A 23,006-nucleotide genomic window follows, 5' to 3' on the forward strand; every position below is an offset into this window, starting at 1 on the left:
TATAGAAATGAGGTGGAATATAAGCTGGTTGAGGGGGGTGGGACAGGTAGAGCTGGATAGAGGGCCAGTGATAGGTGGAGGCAAAGAAGAGATTGCCAAAGATGTCATAGTCAAAAGGACAAAGGGGTGTTGATGGTGGTGATATTAGCTGAGGAATGTGCTAATGATGACATTAAGGGTAGAAAGCAGGATGAGCAAGTGACAGATAGCCCTAGTGGGGGTGGGGTGGGGGGAAGGGATTGAAATTGGCTAAAAGATAGAGATAAAAAAATGGATGGAAATACTTTTAAAAATAATGGAAATAGGTGGGAAAAGAAAAATATATATTAAAAATTATAAAATATTGGAAAAGGGGGTATTGGATGGAGGAGAGAGATCATGATCTGAAGTTGTTGAACTCAATATTAAACAAAGTGCCTAGTCGGAAGATGAGGTGCTGTTCCTCCAGTTTGCGTTGAGCTTCACTGGAACATTGCAGCAGATTGCCAATTTTGATTATTTAGTGTTTATATCCAGAAAAAAAATTAGGCAAGAAATGCTTTCTACTTCAAAGAATGAAGTTGTACTGTGAGGAAATACAACACACAGAGGGCTTATGGCTTGTACTAGGAATGAGTTCTGAAGTACAGACAACTTGTAACATTCAAGGTGCCAGTAAATCATTTAGAAGATTTGCCTGTAACCCAGATTCACCCAACCTTACTTACAGGAATGCATGTTTCCATGATTTATATTTTGTCTTAATGAGTGTATCTTTTGCTTTTCAACAGACATTGATGAGTGCCTTACACCAGGAATTTGTATGAATGGGCGGTGTGTCAACACGGATGGCTCCTACAGATGTGAATGTCCTCCTGGCTTGGCTATTGGAATTGATGGGCGAGTCTGCGTTGGTAAGGAAATTGAAATATACGCAGTGATCAAACTTTTAAAAAGAGCATAAACTACCTAAACATTCATAAAAAGTGCATTGTACTGTTTAAATCTGCTTTGCATAAACAAGATTCCAAAATGTTCATGTTTTCCTGGTCAAGTCTATTTTAAATTTCAACATATGTAGTTACATTTTTCTTTTGAGGGGGTTAACCATTAGTCACATTCTGTAGAATCAAAAATGGTTTTTCTCTTAAAGTAATTTAATTTGCTGCGTGTGACAACAAATATAAGGTAATATTAGCTACACCGAATGTAATTCACTATAATATTTAACAGTTTTGACTAGTATTGGGAATTGGGTACAGCTCATATTTTTACTTTTATAAACCACAGCTTACATTATTTGTTCCCTGATGGGGTTTATTTTCACATTTTTGTCTATTAGCTACCGTTGATGTTATTTGTTGTTTTTAGATACAGTTAGGCTTTATGCTAACTGTTTTAGCATAAACAGTTATGCTTGTTTCAGGTTGTGTTTTTAAAATTTTAATAATTGGAACTAATATTCCAGATTTATTTTGTCTATTCGGTTAACTGTACCATTATAAGATCACCTCTCCAAGGCTTCCGTGCCAAGGCCAAGTTTCCCCAATCTGACTTCATAACTTTGACAAGAATAAAGTACTGCAGATGTTGGAAACCTGAAATAAATACAGAAAAGGCTGGAAATACTCAGTAGGTCTGCTCACATCTACAGAGGGAGAACTCAACTTTGAGCTTTGACAGTAGCCGCTCAAAATTACGTGATTTTTGGATGGGCAGAAGTAGGGTAGTTCTGGCATAATGGTTGGAATTTGTGTTATGTTTGATATGCCCATTCTTAAATGCATGCTAAGTTATAGTGAAATTGCTTACTGGCAAAAGATGCATCTGCAATTGACGTCCAAAATGGTGGATGTATACAAATGTTAGAATTATGAGGGTAAAACTGCTGTTTCAGAAAAGCTGACATTTAATTCAGAATTACGCCTTTGACTTAACTAAAATTAGTAAATAAAAGGAGTAACTTAAAAATTTTGTCTAGAATATCAGCTTTGACGAATCAATTAGTAAAAACTGTCTTCTTGGTTGTGCTAAGAATATATTCTCCAAGCTGCCTTCAACAATTTCAGCAAAGAGATCTTTTTATTTCTGCCCTCCTTCCATGAACCCTTATCATGGGGCTCGCTAAGAACTTTGTCATATATGTATATATGATGAGCAGATCGGAGAGGTATGTAGTGTAAACCTGCACCAAAGAAGAAGTCAACCATTTTGAGCATTTTTTAGAAGAAGTCTACTTGAGAAGTCTCTCAGCAGAGGCATTGCACTCAGACCATCAAACGCAAAAAACAATCAAGGGACAGGCATACCTAGCAACAGTAGACTTCATAACACAAACTGTTTTTATACATGTATTTTCACAGCATGCTTTTTCTCACTCTCCCTGAATTTCTGTGTGCTGTTTTAAGGCTACGCTCATGCTCTACTGAAATGATGTCAGAGGTGAGAGATGCTAGTGCTGCTCGGTTTTAGTAGAATATCACAATCCTTTTAGGACTAAACTGGCCTTCGTCTCAGAGCTTCTGAGTCCCAAGAGGATTCTTTAACAATCTGTGTCACCACTTCAAATACATGGACAGTCTGACCCTCTTTACTGACAATTATAAATCGAGATATAGAGTACAAAATAAGGAATTATGATGAACCTTTATAAAACACTGGTTCAGCCTCAACTGGAATTTTGTGTCCAATTTTGGGCACCACATTTTAGGAAGGATGTGAAGGCTTTGGAGATGGTGCAGAAAAGATTTATAGGAATTATTCCAGAAAGGAGGGACTTGCTGGATTGTTTTCCTTAGAGATGAGGGACTGGGTTTTCCCCGTGGATTCAGGAACCATGGATTGGGCTATTTTCTGATTTCACATTCCTGACTTCTAAAAGTTGGGTAAATCCCACGAGATTTTGGTCCCTGGGAGTTGGGGTTCGGCTGGAGTCGGAAACTCCACTCCCAGAAGCAGGCCTGAGGCAGCGACAGAGTTGTGCGGGTTGTAAGGTGGGCTGGCTAGAAGGTCTGCCTCAATGTACTGGGGCATCATCCAAGTTCTGCCTGTGGTTTTTAGGTCCCTTAGTACTTACTCCTCACCCACCCACTAACATACCCCCTCATATCCCCCGTGTTAGCTCCATGCTCCCTCCTTATCCTCCATGGCCTTTCATTTCCTCCTCATATCATCCATGCTGCTTCCATAGCATTTCCATTAGTGTTTGTCCTCTTATATCCCCAAGTCCCTTCCGTGTCCCCGTGCATCCTCCATACCCACTCTTCCAGTATCCACTACGTATAAAACTAATGAGCCATTGGTAAGCCTAGCAAATCTTTGAAATATTCCTGAAATTGACAAAATAAGCTTTGGAAATCTCTTAGAAAAAAACTTCTCATCTTACAACCATATAGAAGTATTATTCAAACACAGCCTGCTATCAATGACAAGAGGTTTAATCTTCTTAACACCTCTTAATCTTGTCCAAATAAACTAATGGGCATTGAAAACCCGAATCAAAAACAGAATAATTTATAAGAACCTCAAAGCAATGAATCAAACAAAGTTAGCACTCCCCTTTGCAAAGGTGTAAACAGACTTTTGCTGAGCTGGGTCTTTCAACCATTCTTAGAGCTCAGTTAAGCATTCATAATAAGGCAGTCTGAACAAACAAATGTCTAGCCATCTGCTCGACCTGGATCTGTGGATATACTTGCCAGATGGCAACTTGGAAATTACAACACCATTTAGGATAGGGTCTTTTGATTTAGTCAGTGCTCAAGGACAGGAGCGTGTGTCTGCGAGTGAGGCAGGTAAGGAGACCCAGACGGCCGGAGGATCAGCAGGGGCTGCAAGGTGGATGAACAAACTGACAATGGCAACATGGTACAGGAAACCATTCAAGCTGCGGGGAGCAAAAAGGAATGCAGTGATAGTAGGCGGCAGTATAGTGAGGGGGATTCACACTGTTCTCTGCAGCAAAGAGTCAGAATCCAGACAGCTGTGTCGCCTGCCCGGTTCCAGGGTTTGGGACATCTGTTCAGGGCTAGAGAAGAACTTGCAGTGGGAGGGGGAGGATCTGGTTGTCAAGGTCCATCTAGGTACCAATGGCATTGGTAGAACAAGGAAAGAAGTTCTGCATAAGGAGTATGAGGAGCTAGGCACTAAATTAAAAAGCAGAACCTTAAAGGTAATTATTACCTGAGCCACGTGCAAATTGGCATGGGGTAAATAAAATTAGAGAGATGACTACATGGTTGAAAGACTGGTGTGGGAGAAGTGCATTCAGGTTTGTGGGGCACTGGCACCAGTACTGGGGAAAATGGGGGCAGTACCATTGGGACAGTCTACACCTGAATCGTGCTGGGACCAGTGTTCTTGTGAGCCACATAACAAGGAAGGTAGACAGAGTTTTAAACTACATAGTGGGGGCAAGGGATCAAATATGCAAAGATATGGTAAATCAAATAGTAGAGATAAAGCAAGAGAGGAGAATAGTAATATGGGAAATGAGGGTTCAAAGAATGGCAGGAAGGGACAGAGAAAAAGCCTAAGAATGCATCAGTGATCAAGACTATATGTTACAAAGATGATAAAAAGACAAAACTAAAGGCTTAGTACCTGAATGCTCTGAGCATTCATAACAAAGTAAACGAATTGGTAGTGCACATTGAAGTAATAAATATTATTTGATAGCCATTACAGAGACACAGCTGCAGGTTGACAAGGATTGGGTCCTGAATATTGAGGGGTATATGACATTCAAGAAGAATAGGAAGATAGGTAAAGGTGGCGGGGCAGCACTGTTATTCAACATAAAAAATAGGAGGGGAGTAGGCCATTCGGTCCTTCGAGCCTGCTCCGCCATTCATTATGATCATGGCTGATCATCCAATTCAATAGCCTGCTCCCGCTTTCTCCCCGTATCCTTTGACCCCTTCCACCCCAAGAGCTATATCTAACTCCTTGAAAACATAGTGTTTTGTCCCCAACTACTTTCTGTGGTAGCGAATTCCACAGATTCACCACTCTCTGGGTGAAGAAATTTCTCCTAAGCTCAGTCCTAAATGGTATACCCCCTATCGTCAGACTGTGACCCCTGGTTCTGGGTCTGGGCTCCCCCACCATCAGGAACATCCTTCCTGCATCTACTCTGTCTAGTCCTGTTAGAATTTTATAGGTTTCCATGAGATCCCCCCTCATTCTTCTGAATTCCACGAATATAATCCTAACTGACTCAATCTCTCCTCATATGTCCCGCCATCCCAGGAATCAGTCTGGTAAAGCTTCGCTGCACTCCCTCTATAGCAAGAACGTCCTTCCTCAGGTAAGAAGACCAAAACTGCACACAATATTCCAGGTGTGGTTTCACCAAGACCCTGTACAATTGCAGTAAGACATCCCTGCTCCTGTACTCAAATCCTCTCTCAATGAAGGCCAACATACCATATGCCTTCTTTACTGCCTGCTGCACCTGCATGCTTACCTTCAGCGACTGGTGTACGAGGACACCCAGGTCTCGTTGCACATTCCCCTCTCTCAATTTATAGCCATTCAAATAATAATCTGCCTTCCTGTTTTTGCTACCAAAGTGGATAACTATACATTTATCCACAATATACTGCATCTGCCATGCGTTTGTCCACTCATTCAGCTTGTCCAAATCACACTGAAGCATCCCTGCATCCTTCTCACAGCTCACCCTACCACCCAGCTTTGTGTCATCTGCAAATTTGGAGATACTACATTTAGTTCCCTCATCTAAATCATTAATATATATTGTGAATAACTGGGGTCCCAGCACTGATCCCTGCGGTACCCCACTAGTCACTGCCTGCCATTCAGAAAAAGACCCGTTTATTCTCACTCTTTACCTCCTGTCTGCCAACCAGTTTTCTATCCATCTCAATACACTACCCCCAATCCCATGCGTTTTAATTTTATGTGCTAATCTCTTTTGTGGAACTTTGTCGAAAGCCTTCTGAAAGTCCAAATAAACCATATCCACTGGCTCCTCCTCATCAACTCTACTAATTACATTCTCAAAAAATTCCAGTAGATTTGTCAAGCATGATTTCCCTTTCATAAATCCATGCTGACTCTATCCGATTCCGCCACTGTTTTCCACATGCTCAGCTATTAAATCTTTTATAATGGACTTTAGGATTTTCCCCACTACCGACATCAGGCTGAGTGGTGTATAATTCCTGTTTTCTCTCTACTTCCCTTTTTAAATAATGGGGTTATATTAGCTGCCCTCCAATCTGTAGGAGCTGTTCCAGAGTTTATAGAATCTCGGAAGATGATCACCAATGCATCCACTATTTCTAGGGCCACTTCCTTAAGTACTCTGGGATGTAGATTATCAGGCCCTGGGGATTTATCAGCCTTCAATCCCATCAATTTCCCCAACACCATTTCCCTACTAATACTGATTTCTTTCAGTTCCTCCCTCTCACTAAACCCTGTGGTCCCCAACATTTCTAGTATGTTATTTGCGTCCTCCTTTGTGAAGACAGAACCAAAATATGTATTTAGTTAGTCAGCTATTTCTTTGTTCCCTATTATTAATTCCCCTGTTTCAGACTGTAAGGGACCTACATTTGTCTTCACCAATCTTTTTCTCTTTACATACTTATAGAAACTTTTACAGTTAGTTTTTATGTTCCTCGTAAGCTTACTCTCATACTCTATTTTCCCCTTATATAAATCCCTTGGTCCTCCTTTGCTGAATTCTAAACTGCACCCAATCCTCAGGTCTGTTGTTTTTTCTGGCCAATTTGTATGCCTCTTCCTTGGATCTAATACTATCACTAATTTCCCTTGTAAGCGTGGTTTGGCCATCTTTCCTGTTTTACTTTTGCGCCGGACAGGAATAAACAATTGTTGCAGTTCACCCATACGCTCTTTGAATGTTTGCCATTGCCTATCCACCATCATCCCTTTAAGTAACGTTTCCCAATCCATCATAGCCAACTCACGCCTCATACCATCATAGTTTCCTTTATTAAGTTTCAGGACCCTAGGCTCAGAATCAATTACATCACTCTCCATCTTGATGAAGAATTCTATCATATAATGGTCACTCATCCCCAAGGGGCCCCTCACAACTAGATTGCCAATTATTCCTTTCTCGTTACGCAATACCCAGTCTAGGATGGCCTGTTCTCTAGTTGGTTCCTCAACATATTGGTCCAGTAAACCATCCTGTATACACTTCATGAATTCCTCCTCCACGGCATTTACTAATTTGATTTGCCCAATCTATATGCAGGTTAAAGTCACCCATAAATACAGATGTTCCTTTATTGCATGCATCTCTAATTTCCTGTTTAATGCCATTCCCAACATCACCACTACAGTTCAGGGGTCTATATACAACCCCCACTAACATTTTTTGCCCCTTAGTGTTTCTCAGCTCTACCCATGCAGATTCCACATCGTCTGAGCTAATATCTTTCCTCATTATTGCATTAATTTCCTCTTTAACCAGCAATGTAACTCCACCATCTGTTCTTTTTTGGCTGTCCTTCCTAAATACTGAATACCCCTAGATGTTCAGGTCCCATCCCTGGTCACCCTGCAGCCATGCCTCTGTAATCCCGACTATATCATACCTATTTACATCTATTTGCGTGGTTAATTCATCCACTTCATTGCAGCTGCTCCTCGTGTTAAGGCACAAAGCCTTAAGGCTTGTCTTTTTAACATTACTTGTCCCGTTCCCACTATTTTTCACTGAGGCCCAGTTTGATTCTTGCCCTTGATTTCTCTGCCTATCACTTGTCATATTCCCTTTTCTGTCTTTTGTTCTTGTCCTTGATTCTCCCTCCTCTGACTCCTTGCATAGGTTCCCATCCCTCTGCCATTTTAGTTTAAACCCTCCCCAACCACTCTAGCAAATATTCCCCCAGGACATCAGTCCCGGTCCTGCCCAAGTGTAACCCGTCCAGTTTGTACTGGTCCCACCTCCCCCAGAACCGGTCCCAATGTCCCAGGAATCTGAAACCCTCCCCCTCACACCATCTCTTCAGCCACGTGTTCATCCGATATACCCTGCTATTTCTACTCTGACTAGCACGTGGCACTGATAGTAATCCTGAGATCACTACCTTTGAGATCCTCCTTTTCAGCTTACTTCCTAACTCCCTATATTCTGCTTTTAGGATCTTATCCCTTTTTTACCTATGTCGTTTGTACCAATGTGTAAGACAACCACTGGCTGTTCACCCTCTTACTTCAGAATGTCCTGTAGCCGCTCTGAGACATCCTTGACCCTAGCACCAGGGAGGCAACATACCATCCTGGTATGTTATATCTATTATGTTATGTCACATTTATTCCCCTTACAATTGAATCCCCTATAACTATTGCATTCCCACACTTATTATTCCTCCCCTGTGCAGCAGAGCCAACGGTGGTGCAATGAATTTGGCTGTTGCTGCTTTCCCCTGAGAGGCCGTTCCCCTCAACAGAATCCAGAGAAGTATATCTGTTTTGCAGGGGAATAGCCACAAGAGATTCCTGCACTGCCTGCCTAGTCCTCTTGCTCTGCCTGGTGGTTACCCATTCGCTTCCTGCCTGTGGACTCTTAGCCTGCAGTGTGACCACCTCTCTATACGTGCTATCCACGATACTCTCCACCTCACGGATGCTCCACAGTGTCCCCAGTTGCCGCTCCAGCTCCGAAACCCGGGCTTCCAGGAGCTGCAGCTGGAGACACTTCCCGCACACATGCTGGCCCTGGGCACTGGAAATTTTCCCGGCTACCCACATAGAGCAGGTGGTGCACACCACAGCTTTGAGCTCTCCTGGCATGACCTACCCAATTAAATTAAACCTTTTGGAAGATACTTAATATCAAATAATATCAATTATTCTAGGGCCCTTCTTCCCTGCTCCTCATTGTCACTGAATATAGCCCTTACAAACGCTGAACCACAAAATAAGACCTTAAAAACTATAAGCGATAAAAGTAGTAAATACTTACCCGACCGTACTCATGGTACTCAAAGGATCACCTCGTTCCCTCCTCACCGAACTCCCTCAGTCACCAAACTCTAACTTAAGCACTCTACTGCAGCTCAAAGCAGCACTCCAGTGCAGACAAAGTCAGCACTGTAAGATGGCCTGTTTTTATACTCTCTGAATCTAGCCTCCAAACCCCTGTTTAAGCCAGTTATCTAATTAACTAGTTATAGCTGCAAGCAGAGCCTGTATAAACCCTGTTTTAAAGCTGGCCTAAAACTCACTTTCTTCCAACCCAAACAACAATTTTTAGTTAATTACTAAATTAATGAAAGACTAGACTTTAGATGGAAATTAACCCATAAATTCCCTCGTTCACCAAACTCCAACTTAAGCACTCTATTGCAGCCCAAAGCAGTGCTCCAGTGCAGACCACTGGAGTGGTCTGGATGGCATTTGTACAATAGTTAGAGATGGCCTTGGTTCAGGAGATCAGGTGGAGATGAGGAATAGCAGAGGAAAGAAGTCACTGGTGGGAGTGGTGTACAGGCCCCTAACAGTAACCACAATGTAGAACAAAGCATACAAGAAGAAATATTCGGTGCATGTGATAAAAGGATGGGATCATAAGTGACTTTAATTTATATGTAAACTGGAAAAATCAGATTGGCAGTCATAGCCTGGGTGAGGAGTTTCATAGAATGCTTTCAAGATGTTTCTTAGAGCAGCACATTCTGGAACCAACCAGAGAGCAGGTTGCATTGGACTTGCTATTGTGTATTATGACAGGAATAATTAATGACCTCAGGGTAAAGGTACCCCTAGATAGCCGCAACCACAATATGATTGAATTTTATATCCAGTTTGAAATGAAGAAGAGTGGGTCTAATACTGGTATTTTAAACTTAAGCATCAAACATAAGGAAAAAACATACAACTGCGTAAAGTTGAATGACAGCTCAGAATATTGGTTAGAATATAAATAATAGAGAATGACTAAAAGGTTCATCAAGAGAAAGAAATTAGAGTATGAGAGGAAGCTAGCTAGAAATGTAAAAACAGATAGCAAGAGTTTCTACAAGTATAAAAAAGAAGAGTAAATAAAGTGAGTATTGATCCTCTAGAGAGAGAGAATGGGGAGTTAATAGTTAATAAGGAAATGGTGGATGAAATGAACAAATTTTTTGCTTCTGTTTTCACTACAGAGGATACAAAAAACATTCCAGTAATAGCTGTATATCAAGAGGTGGAAGGGAGAGAGGAACTTGGTGAAATTACAATCACTAGGGAAGCGGTACTGAGCAAACTGATGGAGCTGTGGGCTGAGAAGTCTCCAGGTCAAGATGGACTTCTTCTTAGGGTCTTAAAAGAGGTGGCTGATAAGGTAGTAGACGCATTGGCGTTAATTTTCCAAAATTCCTTAGATTCTGGAAAAGTTCCATCAGAATGGAAAGTAACAAGTGTTCAAGAAGGGAGGAAGGCAGAAAGCAGGGAACTATAAGCCAGTTAGCTTGACGTCTGTTGTGGGGAAGGTGTTAGAATCGATCATTAAAGATATTGTAGCTGGGCACTTAGAAAACTCAAGGTAATCAGGAAGAGTCAGCATGGATTTATGAAAGGGAAATCATGATTAACCCTGCTTCCTTTGCATTGGTGGGACCACATCTCAAATATTGTGTCCAGTTTTGGCCTTCCTATTAAGGAAGGATGTAAATGCTTTGGAAGCGGTTCAGAGGAGGTTTACTAGATTGACACCTGGATTGAGTGGGTTGTCTTATGTGGTTGGTTGGACAGGCTAGGCCTTTTTCGCTGGAGTTTAGAAGAGTGAGGGGTGACTTGATTAAAGTATATAAGATCCTGAATGGTCTTGACAAGGTGGACGTGGAAAGGATGTTTCCTCTTGTGAGTGAGTCCAGGACTAGGAGGCACTGTTTTAAAATTAGGGGTTGCCCTTTTAGGACAGAGATGAGGAGAAACTTTCTCTCTGAGGGTTATGCAATTTTGGAACTCTCTGCCTCAGAAGGCATTGGAAGCAGAGTCATTGAATATTTTTAAGGCAGAGGTAGATAGATTCTTGTTAGGCAAGGGAATCAAAGGTTATCGGGGGTAGATAGGAATGTGGAATTCGAAACACAAACAGCTCAGTCATGATCTTATTGAATGATGGAGCAGGCTCAAGGGGCCGAATGGCCTACTCCTCCGATTTCATATGTTTGTAACCTCTCACACCTCAGGCTTTGGCCTCCTAATGTAGATTCACTCAGCATCAAGAGGGAAAACTCCAAGAGAATTGAGTGGAGTTTTGAAAGATGTGTAAAGGTATTAAGATGTCTAGAAAGAGTAAATGGGGAGAAACTGTCCCCATTGACAGATGGGTCGAGGACCAGAGGATGCTGATCTTAGGTGAATGGCAAAAGAAGCAATGATGACGGGAGGGCAAGCTCTTTCTAGGCGGTTTAGGATCTGAAATGCACTACCTCAGGTTGTGGCAGAGGAAGATTTAATTATGGCTTTAAAAAAGGAATTGGATAAGCACCTGAGGAGAAAATATTTGCACTATGATGGGGAAAGGGTAGGTGCGTACAAGTTCCATTTCGGGCTGAATGCCGCCACCTATGCTTTAACCCCATTCTATGATTCTTTTCTAGGATTGGCAGAGAGTAGGTAGCAGAAAGGCAGGTCTTAGGCATGCCAATTGTATTGGATCCTAGAAATGAGTTTCCACTGAGAATCGGCAGGGAAGACACGCTGCTAGTATTTTGATCTGCAGACCTGACAGAGGGTGTCCCAAAGCTTTTGGAAGCCATTTTCCATTTACTAACCTCTGAGCCTCCAATACTGTAAATATAATAAATAAAAAGAGTACCACACATATAAACAGTGGGAGCACAGAATGGAGATGATGAAGAATGAGTGCTAACTGGGGAATTTGATGCAGATGGGAACTCAATATGGAGGGGATGGCAGAAAGTGCTTTTTATACCTCTTTTAAGTCTGCAGTAGCTGGTGAGTGTACAAAGGCATTAATTAGAGGAACATGGCTGCACTGAGAAGGTAAGTCTCGAGGTTTTATGGTGAGGCAGGATCACAGCATGGGGTGGGGATGGCATCTTCTGTCAGGCAGACGGCATGGAAGGAAGGGGGTGTAATATCATGAAAGGGGTGGGGATGCATATAGATATGTTACTTTTGTCTTCTCCATGACAACGCCTCAACCAATCAGAATCAACTTGCCAACCAAGCAGCACCCTTTTCTCCTGTCGTATAAATTGTTATGATCATTTGACATTTGGCTCTCTTCCATTTGTCCTGAGTACAAGATGAAAAGCTTTAACAACATATTTCTCTTTTCAGCAATATTCAAGTTCTGTACTACAAATTTATCAGTTATGATGACTTGTGTGCTTTGAGAAAAGCCTGTATTTTCTTTCTGTATGATGTGTCCTTTAGGACCAAAGGTAACTAACTGGGGAGTTTTGTGAAAGAAAGCTACGAAGGAAAAGGTAAATAGAAAGCTAATTGCGGTGGTGTTGGATTTCAGTGTTATGGCAGGCGGATGGCAAATGTCAAGCTGCCCAAATCCCAGAGGGAAACTTGGAGCTGCTGCCACAACTATTTTTGCAATTTGTACCTATTTCGAGATGCAGGCTTTGAATTCAGTAAAAGAAGGCCACCAAGCCTTATAGGTTTCTTACAAAACTAAATTAAATCTTTAATAATAGAAGAGATGATTTTAAACACATATATAGATCTACAAGTTACTGCTATGATAACTCCTAAATACCCCAATTAAACTAAACCCCAGTTACACCTCTGTTAAGGCAATAGTGAAACACACAGATTTTAAAAGACCCAGGCAAAGTAACATACAATACCCTGAACAGTCAAATTCAAAGTGAGTTTTTCTCAGCTTCAGTTCCTTATAAACAGCAGCTTGAGGCTTAGATGCTGGAGGCTTTTCATATTGGTTAGATCTTAGAATTCCCTCCTTTACACAAAACCTTCTCTACCTTTTATGTATATTTCCTCCTTTGAATGCAAATTCCCATTGCTTCACTAAGTCTTTGGACTTTTACCTCTCTAATAATAAAATCTATCATAGTACCAATTTTACCAGCAGTCTTCGGGAAAAATAAACACACAGTTTCTTAACCTCTCCTGGTTAAGTGTAACATTTCACTCCGTCTTTTGAGTGGTTTATTTAAAAATGCAAGTGTTCCCTTTACACATTTTATTCTGAACATCCCCCATGTTTACCTAAATAACATTTCAAACCTAGCTTATCTTCTGATACATCAAAGCCTTCAGGCAGCTGCCTTTAATTTAATTAAGTTCGCCCCCTCCACAGACACGCACAAACACAGACTCCACTATTAATTTACTTTGTAATAAATTCCAATAACATTATGAAAATTATTATACCTTCCTGACATCCAGTCTGTCTTGCAGCAGACTGTTCAGAACAGAGCCTGCAGTTCAGCACAGAACCTGTATTTCAGCATTGGTCCAGATGTTGAAGCAGAGCTTTGAAAATATAGCAGAGAACCTGCAGTTCAGCACAGAACCTGTATTTCAGCATAGATCCAGGTATTGAAGCAGAGCTCTGAAAATATAGCAGAAATTATGTTACTGTGTGTTTTAACAGTTGAAAAGAACAGAGAGCTTAAGATCAGAAGAGCAAGATATGGTGCACTGGACAAGACCCACTCTGTTTCAGTGTTGCCAGACCACATAAAGGGATCAGAGAAGGGAGTCTCTGGGAGACTCAAGTGAGAGAGGATATGTAGATATGTGTCTTGTTCATTGTAACCATGTGCAGGGACTTTGGATGAAATACGGCTGCTGGTGAACGTGACTCAGGCTGAAACAATTGGGAAGTGAGAGATTCTACATAATGGAAGCTAAGTTATAAAACGTATGAGATTGCACATGATGCCATGTTTGTGCAGGAAGTAATGCGAGTACATATAACAACAGGTGGCGCATCTTTATTGTATGGACTATTTAAAGTGAAATTTTTATTTGAAATATCTTTCATCTGTTAATTAATGTTTGACCTATGTTGATTTTAGTTGGTTTAAAAGTTTTAAAAAGTAAAATCTTGTCCACAGGTTTTATTTCTGTTGGTGTCATGGGGATTTCTTACTTTAAACAAGCTATCAGTTTCTACAGGGCTCGTAGCTAATTGGAGGCTCATCCAGGATTTTGAAAACAGGAAAATAGATATGCTGGAGTTTTCCAGAACTTAAACAAACTAGATTTCACATTTACTTTTGCCATATTCAGTAAGAAATCAACTTGTCTACTTCTATTGCTCAGGCATTTTTGGGGAGAGATGATTTGCCTGTTAGTGCCTTAAAATATTTAATGAAAGTTAATTTGAAGGCTATAGCAGAGGAATTAGGGGTTGAATTGAAATCAGGAGTTGGGAAAGCGGAGATTGTTGAAGTACTGGCACTTGAAACTTAAGGAAGGAAAGGACTAGCCTGCTACTGTTCAGGTCAAAATTAGAAAAAGAGAGAATGAAATTCAAACAAGAGAGAAGGAGAAATGCAAAAACTTGAATTCAAAAGAGAAAAGGAATGTGAGAGAAAAATTAGTAAGGAAAAAGCTAAAAAGTGAAAGAGAAATGAAAAAACTTGAAATTGAATTGGAAAACAAATGGATTAAAGCTTGTGCACTGGAAGGGAGCACTGAGGATGGCCCAATGCCAACACCTTATTTAGCGAAGAATATTTGCCTAGTGCTTGTGAGGAAGGAGTATAACTGTACTTTGTATAATTTGAGAAAAATGGACAGTGCTCCTACAGAGTATTTTCATAGGAAAAGCTTTGAAGGTATACTCATCTCTTTCAGAAGAGCAATCAAGTAACAATGCCAGAGTAAATAATGCTGTTCTCAATGCCTATGAGTTAGTACCAGGAGCCTACATGCAGAAATTTGAAAAGAAAACAGAGTCAGACTTTCGATAAATTTTCTAAAGAGAAGCAATTGGTGTTTGATGGGTGGATGAAGGTTGAGGAAGACTGTGAGAACTTTAGACAATTAATTCTCATTTAAGAATTTAAAAATTGTGTCATTTGGGAATAAAGTCCCACCTAGACGAATGTTAAATTTGTAAAATAAAAGATACTGCAGAAATAGGGGATGATTAACAAATTGACTCACAGGCATATTAGTAAAAGGTCCCAGTTTGGAAACTTGCGGAGAACTAGACAGATCAAGCAATTGATAGTGAAAAGAAGTCTGGCTCTGGTGAGGAAGAATGCCAGAGTGAAAAGACCTGCCCTTCTGAGGTTAATGACAGAGAAAGTCCAGAGGATAAGTTTGATTTGAAGGGACAGATCTGTTATTCTTGTCATAAAAGAGGACATGTAAAGGCAAAATGTTGGAAATGGAAAAGCAAGCCTGCAGCCTCAGTACAGTTGTACGATGTCCTTCCAGAAAATATCCTAGAAGGCCTAGCTAAAGAGAAACCAGTAGGTTCTCCTATGTTTACTGATGGAGTAAATCAGGGTGCAAGAAATTCTAGAAGTTTTCTGTCTAAGGGTGAAGTGCTTAGATACATTAGTATCTGAATCCTCATCTAAATCATTTATATAGATTGAAAATAGCTGAGGCCCCTGCACCTATCCTTGCAGCACTCCATTAGTCACAGTATCTGGTGAGGCAGTCTTCCTTAGCGATAGAGGAGCAACATAGTCACTGATGGTGGCAGATGACATAAAACTCTGTCCAAGAAGTTAACTGGCTAAAGTAGTATTGATACAGGTTGTTGTTTTTTTTTAAAAATCATTTACCCATTCCTTTGTGTAAGGTTAATTTAAAATATGGCTATGTCACTGAGCTTGCATAATTTAAAGATTAATATGTTTTAGGATTGCAACTTGTGGTTTATAAGATATTATTCAGATTTGGGAGACTCTAATTTTAAATGTGGCATGGGTGAAAGAAAACTTGGCCTGGACAGCTTATCAGATAGGCCTCAGGGAGTTGGGGGTGATGTATTTGCATGGATAGATAATGGACTGGAAGCAGAGTGTAGGGATGAATAGAGCATTTTCAAGTTGGCAAGCTGTAACTAATGGAATGTGGCAAGGATAAGTGCAGGGGCCTCAGTTATTTACAACCTATATAAATGACTTAAATGACGATTCAGATGCTAATGTATCTAAGTTTGCTGATGATACAAAGCTAAGTGGGAATGCAAGCTGTCAGGAGGATACAGGGAATGCAAAGAGGTATATACTGGTTGAGTGGGCAACAAGGCAGAAGACGGAGTTTAATGTGGATAAGTGAGAGGTTGTTCACTTTGGTCATAAGGATAGAAAACCAGAACATTGTTCAAAAAGTGTGAAAATTGTAAGTGTTGATGTTCATAGAGTCTTGGGTGTACTGGTACAAAGAACACAAAGTTAGCATGCAGGCGCAGCAAGCAATTAGGAAATCAAGTGGCACCTTGGTCTTTATTACAAGGTGGATTGGAGTACAGGAAAAAGAAGTCTTGCTCCATTGTGCAGGGCTTTGGTGAGACCACTCCTGTGCAATTTTGGTCTCTATACTTAAGGAAGGATATAATTGCATTGGAGGTGGTGTAGTGAAAACACACTGGCTTGGTTCCTGGGATGAGAGGGAGCTCCTGAGTAAATTTTGTCTAGATTCTCTCGAGTTTAGAGGAATGCCTGGTGACCTCATTGAAACATTCAAGATTCTGAAGGGGATTGAGATATTGTTCCTATTGGGGAATCTAGAACAAGGGGACAAAGTTTCAGGATAAGGTTCCAATCATTTAGGACAAGATCAGGAGAAATATCTTCACTCAAAGGGTTCTGAATCTTTGGCATTCTCTACCCTTAAGGGTTGTGGATGTGTCATGATTGAATATATTTAAGGTTGAGATAGGCAGATTTTTGGTCTCAGGGAATCAAGGGAAATGGGGAGTAGTTGGGACACTGGAGTTGAAGCCCAGGATCAACCATAATTATTCTCAATGGTGGAGTAGGCTAATCAGGCCGTATAACCTTTTCCTACACCTATATCTTACGTTCTTAAGTTATGTAAAGGGACTACAAGTGGAAAGAAACTGCTTACCTTGGCTGTAACAGTGAGATCCTTAATTCTTCCTGTACTGCAAAGGACTCCGAGGTGCTGGCATTCATTGCAAAATCACTTCCATCTACAGACTGCTGATGACATGCCTGGCAGTTCTCCAGCCTCCTAGGCCCCATTTGTTCTTCATGCACCATATGTCTATTACGAAAAGATCTAGGTTGGACTCTCAAAATTTGCCGCTTGCTTCTTTGATCTAGCTGCTATTCTTCTTGCCGATATTGCCTGCTTGCTGCACTGCTGCCATTGCATTTTTAAATAGCTAGTTTTTCTGACAAAGGGTCTACCCCTGAAATATTAACTTACTGTTACCTCCACTGATGTGGACTGACCAAATGAGTGGTTCCAACATGTTTGTTTTCCTGATTTCCAGCTTTTGCAGATTTTTGGTCTATTTTCAGTCTTCACCTACATGACAATCATTCATCTTTGTGGCCTATTTCCCATCTCTACCAAATTTCTATGTTTCCCCATTCCCTCCTCCCACTAGCACCAGAACCATCTCAATAGCTCTTGGACATTTCAGATTAGATTTACAGAGCCTACCTGACGTTTGGAATACAAACTATCTAACTCTGCAGTTTACAACATAGCGCCAAGACATAGTTGAAAACAGAAGACCTGCCCTGTCCCACTGTTGGTGGCACCTAAGTGCCATTGGAATCTCAGTTCCTCTGGCTCTTTGCATTGCCTCTGTTAAGTGCTTGAAGGTCTCCTTTATGTCTTAACAACCCAAATTTCTCTCTAGGCTTTTAAAACCATAATCTTTCATGTGTCTATTTAACCATTCCTCGCTGAGTACAATATTTTTTTGCCTTACTTGCTCCATTTCGCTTTCCTAAATCTTGATTTGTTTTATGGCCTTTCCTCACCCACAGTAAATGATTACTTTTTTAATATTTATTTTGATCTACAGATACTCATATGAGAAGCACCTGCTATGGTGGATACAAGAGAGGCCAGTGTGATCGGCCATTACCAGGAGCCTTCACCAAATCTCACTGCTGCTGTGCCAATACTGATCACGCCTTTGGAGAGCCTTGTCAACCTTGTCCGGCAATAAATTCTGGTGAGTACTTTGCTGGGTGAAACTGTTGACAAAAAAACTATGTTAATTTATTATGTTGATCAGTAATTAGTAAGACAAAATGTAAAAGCCTGAATATAGTTTTAAAATTTCAAAGAAGAAAAAGCAACTGTAACATACTGATTTACAAAGTAAATCATTAATACCAGTTACTTATTTCTCGAACCCATATACGTTTACATTTTAAAACATTGAAAAAGCAAATTTCTGCTCAGTCAGTTCTTTCAGCTTTACCAGTTGGGTATTACTAAATCTAAACCAAAGTAAACAGAAAAACTTAATTAAGACAATTGATAGCAATATGTGGGGCACAGCTTGAATCCCAGTACAAATGCATAATCCAGTTGTTAAAAAAGAAAGATTTTGTGCTGAATCCTTGACAAAATAGGCTTTAGAGAACAAAAATAATACATCTGCCTTGAGTTGGAGTTTGCACAGAGTTATTGAGCTGCTTATTTATGAGCAATCATAGTGTAAATGTTTAGTGCAGAAATATTGTAAAACCGTGTGCAGTCACAATCCTTATTGTATATGGCGCAATGTCTGAAGCCTTTTGTCAGCTATCAGAACCACTTTCCAGTGAGAAGGGAAATGCCCAAATCCATGGCCCATTCAATCCCTAGCAGTGGTAGAGTTGCTTACATCCAGACCCTACATAAATTCTTTAATCCTATGGCTGCAGATGTTCTACACTGTCTTCATATGTTAAAGAATGCATACTCAGGAAATCCAAAAGGCACATCTTGAAAAGAAACTTCCACTTTGGCATTGTGACTTCAGAAGAACGGGCTATACTGACATCCTAGTGTTCATCTCCTGCTTTACATTCTCACCAGTAACATTCTTCAAATGTTAGACAAAAGCAGAGCAGTCAAACTTGGCAAGCTCTACAACATTAATAGCCCTATTATAGTGGTGATTTATTTTCATAATAGAGGTTTTGCTCTATTATTTAATACATTGTACGAATGGAAAATCAATTAAAGAATTGTACTGAATTTGAAAACATTATGACAAAATTATTTTACTTAGTGATCTTTGTTATAATTGCTGCCCTTATGAATGCATTGTTTATGTTATAATGTGTCAGAAATCATTAGCTATCCTTAAAAGACAAGCTGTTCGATTGTTTGATAGCAGTGTTGTGTTGATGTAGCCATTTTTTCACCTGAGGTTCAATTTCTTTTTTAGTGCATGCCAGATTTATGTGAGTCCCTCACAGCTCCAGGGACCCGGGTTCGATTCTGACCTCCGGTGTCTGTCTGTGTGCAGTTTGTATGTTCTCCCCATGTCCGCATGGGTTTCCTTCCACCATCCAAAGATGAGTTGGTTAGGTGGATTGGCTAAGGTAAAATTGCCCCTTAGTGTGTGTGTCTGTGTCTGTGTGTTGTGTGAGTGTGTGCCCTGTGATGGACTGGCATCCTGTACTGGGTGTACCCTGCCTAGTGCCCATTGCCTGTCAGGATAGGCTCCAATTCCCTGCGACCCTGAATTGGATGAAGCAGTTTTGGAAAAGTGAGTGAGATTCATGTAGGTGATGTTTTAAATAAGTTAGAATTCAAATAGATTTCAAATAAATTTAGCTAAATAACGCACACAACTTGATGCAGATTTGTTCACCAGTATACTGAAAGTAGCTCACAGAGAAGCTCACAGTGGATCTTAGATGGAAATTTCTCAGACTGTACAGCAGCCCATTTGTCATTTCCTCTATTGTTGCTGCCAGCTTCACTATGACTGCTCTCAGCTCATTGTACAGCAAGAAAGGAAGCGTTGCAAGGAAGTTTGTAATCTAGGAAATTTTAATGGAAATTAAGGCTAAGCGTAACTGATTTGGGCTCAACCGGCCAGCATAGCTTCACCATCTACAATACCTCCATTGTCATTGTGACATTAATTCGAGTTGTTAACAGAATCAGTGGAAGGGAAGTAAGGATTGGATAGGAGAAATCGGAGTTGGAAATTGAGCAGGCAAAGGAACAGCAACAGGGAAGTTCTTGGCAGAAGGAAATGAGAAATCTGAGCTATTCAGCAAGCCAGTGAATATCTTAGAACATAGAAACTGATTTTTCTTGCTATGCACTGACGAGTACAGCATACGAAAGATGCATGCTGCATCTGAGGGGCAGACTGTCAAACGTTTGCATAGTTTGGACACACACTTGGTGCAAGCGCACCCGGGTCACTTTTGTACTTGTACAGGTGGCATTGAAGCTACAGCTAAGAATTGGATGTTGGGGTGCAATAAAGAGGAAAATCAATGCATGAGTGAGATTTTTATCAGGATATCTGAAACATAGAAGAAAAATGAGAATCTGAGACATTTTGGCCAAATACTTTAGGTGCTATAGAGGTGACCAAGGTGCAGTCTTAAGCTGGAACATCAGCTTAGCTCACATTTAGCCCAAGACATCATCTTGGTAAAGGTGTTGAAGATAGGGCTTGAAACACCTGCCCAGAACTGAAGGAAAGTAGAAACATGATGAGTTTTATGTCATTGTAAGTAGGGAGGGGAAGAACAAGAGGATAGGTCATGAATAGAGTATAGGTCGAAAAAGATTAAATTACAAAGATGTCACAGAACAAAAAACTAAAGGAGTGGAAATGGATGTAGCAAGGAGACAATGCATTTTTTCAGAGTTAAGGTTAATGGCAGAATTACGAACACCCCGGTCCAAAAGCAAAAGCTTGGAAAAACAAGAATCAGGCTGGTGTATGGCAAAAAAATAATCAAAATGGGGGATAGAGTAACTATGAAATTGTTGAAGTCAATGTTGAATCCAAAAGACTGTAAAATGCCTAATTGAAAGATGAGGTGCTGTTCCTTAAGCTTGTGTTGAGCTTCACTGGAATACAGCAGCAGACTAAGGATATAAATGTGAGCAGGAGAGCAAGGTGATAAATTAAAATGGTGAGCAACTGGAAGCTTGGGGCCCCAAGGCACCAGACAACAACAATTGACCAGAAACTCAACTGAGCCAGCCATATAAATAACAAAAACAAAAATTGCTGGAAAAACTCAGCAGGCCTGACAGCATCCGTATGAAGAGTCATACGGACTCGAAATGTTAACTCTGCCTACCTCTCCACAGATGCTGTCGGACTTGCTGAGCTTTTCCAGCTATTTTTGTTTTTGTTAATTATATGGCTGGTCAGACCTGCTGAGTTTTTCTAGCAATTTTTGTTTTTGTTTCAGATTTCCAGCATCCACAGTATTTTGCTTTTATATCAGCCATATAAATACTGTGGCTATAGATCAGGCCAAAGGCTGGGGATTCTCTAGCGAGTAACTCACTCCTTGACTCTCCAAAGCCTGTCCCACCATCGACAAGGCACTAATGAGGAGCCTGATGGAATGTCCGCCCCTTGTTGGTTGAATGCAGCTCCAGTAATGCTCGAGCTGCTCGACACCATCTAAGACAAAGCAACCTTTTTAATTGGCATGGGATCTGTCATTTAAATGTTCACTCCCTCCAACACCAGCGTCCAGCAAGATGCACCAATGCAACCCACTGAGCCTCCTTCAACAGCATCTTCCAAACCCACGACCTCTGCCACCTGCAAGAGCAGCAGAGGCATGGAAACACTACCCCTGCAAGCTCCCCTCCAAGTCGCTCCAAAGCTTGGACTATATTGCCCTCATTCCTTCACTGTAGCTGGGTAAAAATCCTAGTACTCAATCACATTGTGGGTGTACTTAAACCATAAGGATTGCAACGGTTCAAGAATGCAGTTTGCCACCACCTTCTCAAGGGCACTTAGGGATGGGCAATAAATGCTGGATATGCCTGCGATTTCCACATCCCAAGAATGATTTAAAAAGTGCAAATTGGTGTAAATAACATTGGAGAGGTATATGCGTGGCTCAAAGATTGGTGTGGGAGAAATGGGTTCCAATTCATTGGGCACTGGCTCCAGTACTGAGGAAGAAGAGAGCTGTTCTGTTGAGACAGGCTTCATTTGAACCATGCTGGGACCAGTGTCCTGGCGAATCATATAACTAGGGTTGTAGATAGGAGTTTAAACTAATTAGTTTGGGGGGGCGGGGGGTGGGGGGGGGGGGCGTCATTCAATTGAAGTGAAGTTTAAAAAAATCAAAAAAAAATGAGACGGCAGAGGTGCAGGGTAGTGAAGAGGCAAACGATAACCAAAGTGTGACAGGAAGGGGCACAAAATATAAGCAGAAGAATACAACAGAATTAGAATGAGTAATAATGGTAAAGAGTCAAAGCTTAAGGCTATTTATCTGAATGCACGCAGCATTTGTAACAAGATAGATGAGTTGATGGCACAAATAGAAATAAATGGATATGACTTGATAGCTATTACAGAGACGTGGTTGCAGGGTGGCCAAGACTGGGAACTCAATATTCAAGGGTATTTGACATTCCAGAAAAATAGGCAAAAAGGAAAAGGAGGTGCGGTAGCTTTGTTAATAAAGGAAGGTATCAATGCAGTGGTGAGTAATGATATAGGTGTAATAGATTATGATGTGGAATCAGTTTGGGTGGAAATAAGGAATAACAAGGGGAAGAAGTCACGGGTGGGAGTCATCTATAGGTCCCCGAAGAGTTGCCTCAACGTCGAACAAAGTATAAATCGGTAAATAATGGAGCATGTAAGAAGGGCACTACAATTATCACGGGTGATTTTAATCTACATATTGACTGGACAAATCAGATTGGCAGGGGTAACATGGAAGACGAACTTGTAGAGTGCATCAGAGATTGTTTGTTACAGCAATATGTTGCAGAACCTACCCGGGAATAGGCTATTTTAGATCTAGTAATGTGTAATAAGGTGGGATTAATAAGAGATATCATAGTTAAGGATCCTCTAAGGAGTAGTGATCACAACATGGTAGAATTTCAAATTCAGTTTG

The 23,006-nt window shown here is 40.8% G+C and overlaps 1 protein-coding gene across 1 annotated transcript in view; it reads left to right on the plus strand.

Annotated features, from left to right (window-relative positions):
* LOC121272136 (fibrillin-1-like) overlaps positions 1 to 23,006 on the plus strand; it is a 639,088-nt gene that overhangs the window by 299,809 nt on the left and 316,273 nt on the right. Inside the window, exons 15-16 of the mRNA XM_041178628.1 lie at positions 771 to 893; positions 17,954 to 18,106. Of these exons, the coding sequence (XP_041034562.1) occupies positions 771 to 893; positions 17,954 to 18,106 (276 nt within the window). The remainder of the gene's footprint in view (positions 1 to 770; positions 894 to 17,953; positions 18,107 to 23,006) is intronic.

Source organism: Carcharodon carcharias, chromosome 32 (assembly GCF_017639515.1).
Source record: "Carcharodon carcharias isolate sCarCar2 chromosome 32, sCarCar2.pri, whole genome shotgun sequence".
Taxonomy (NCBI): domain Eukaryota; kingdom Metazoa; phylum Chordata; class Chondrichthyes; order Lamniformes; family Lamnidae; genus Carcharodon; species Carcharodon carcharias.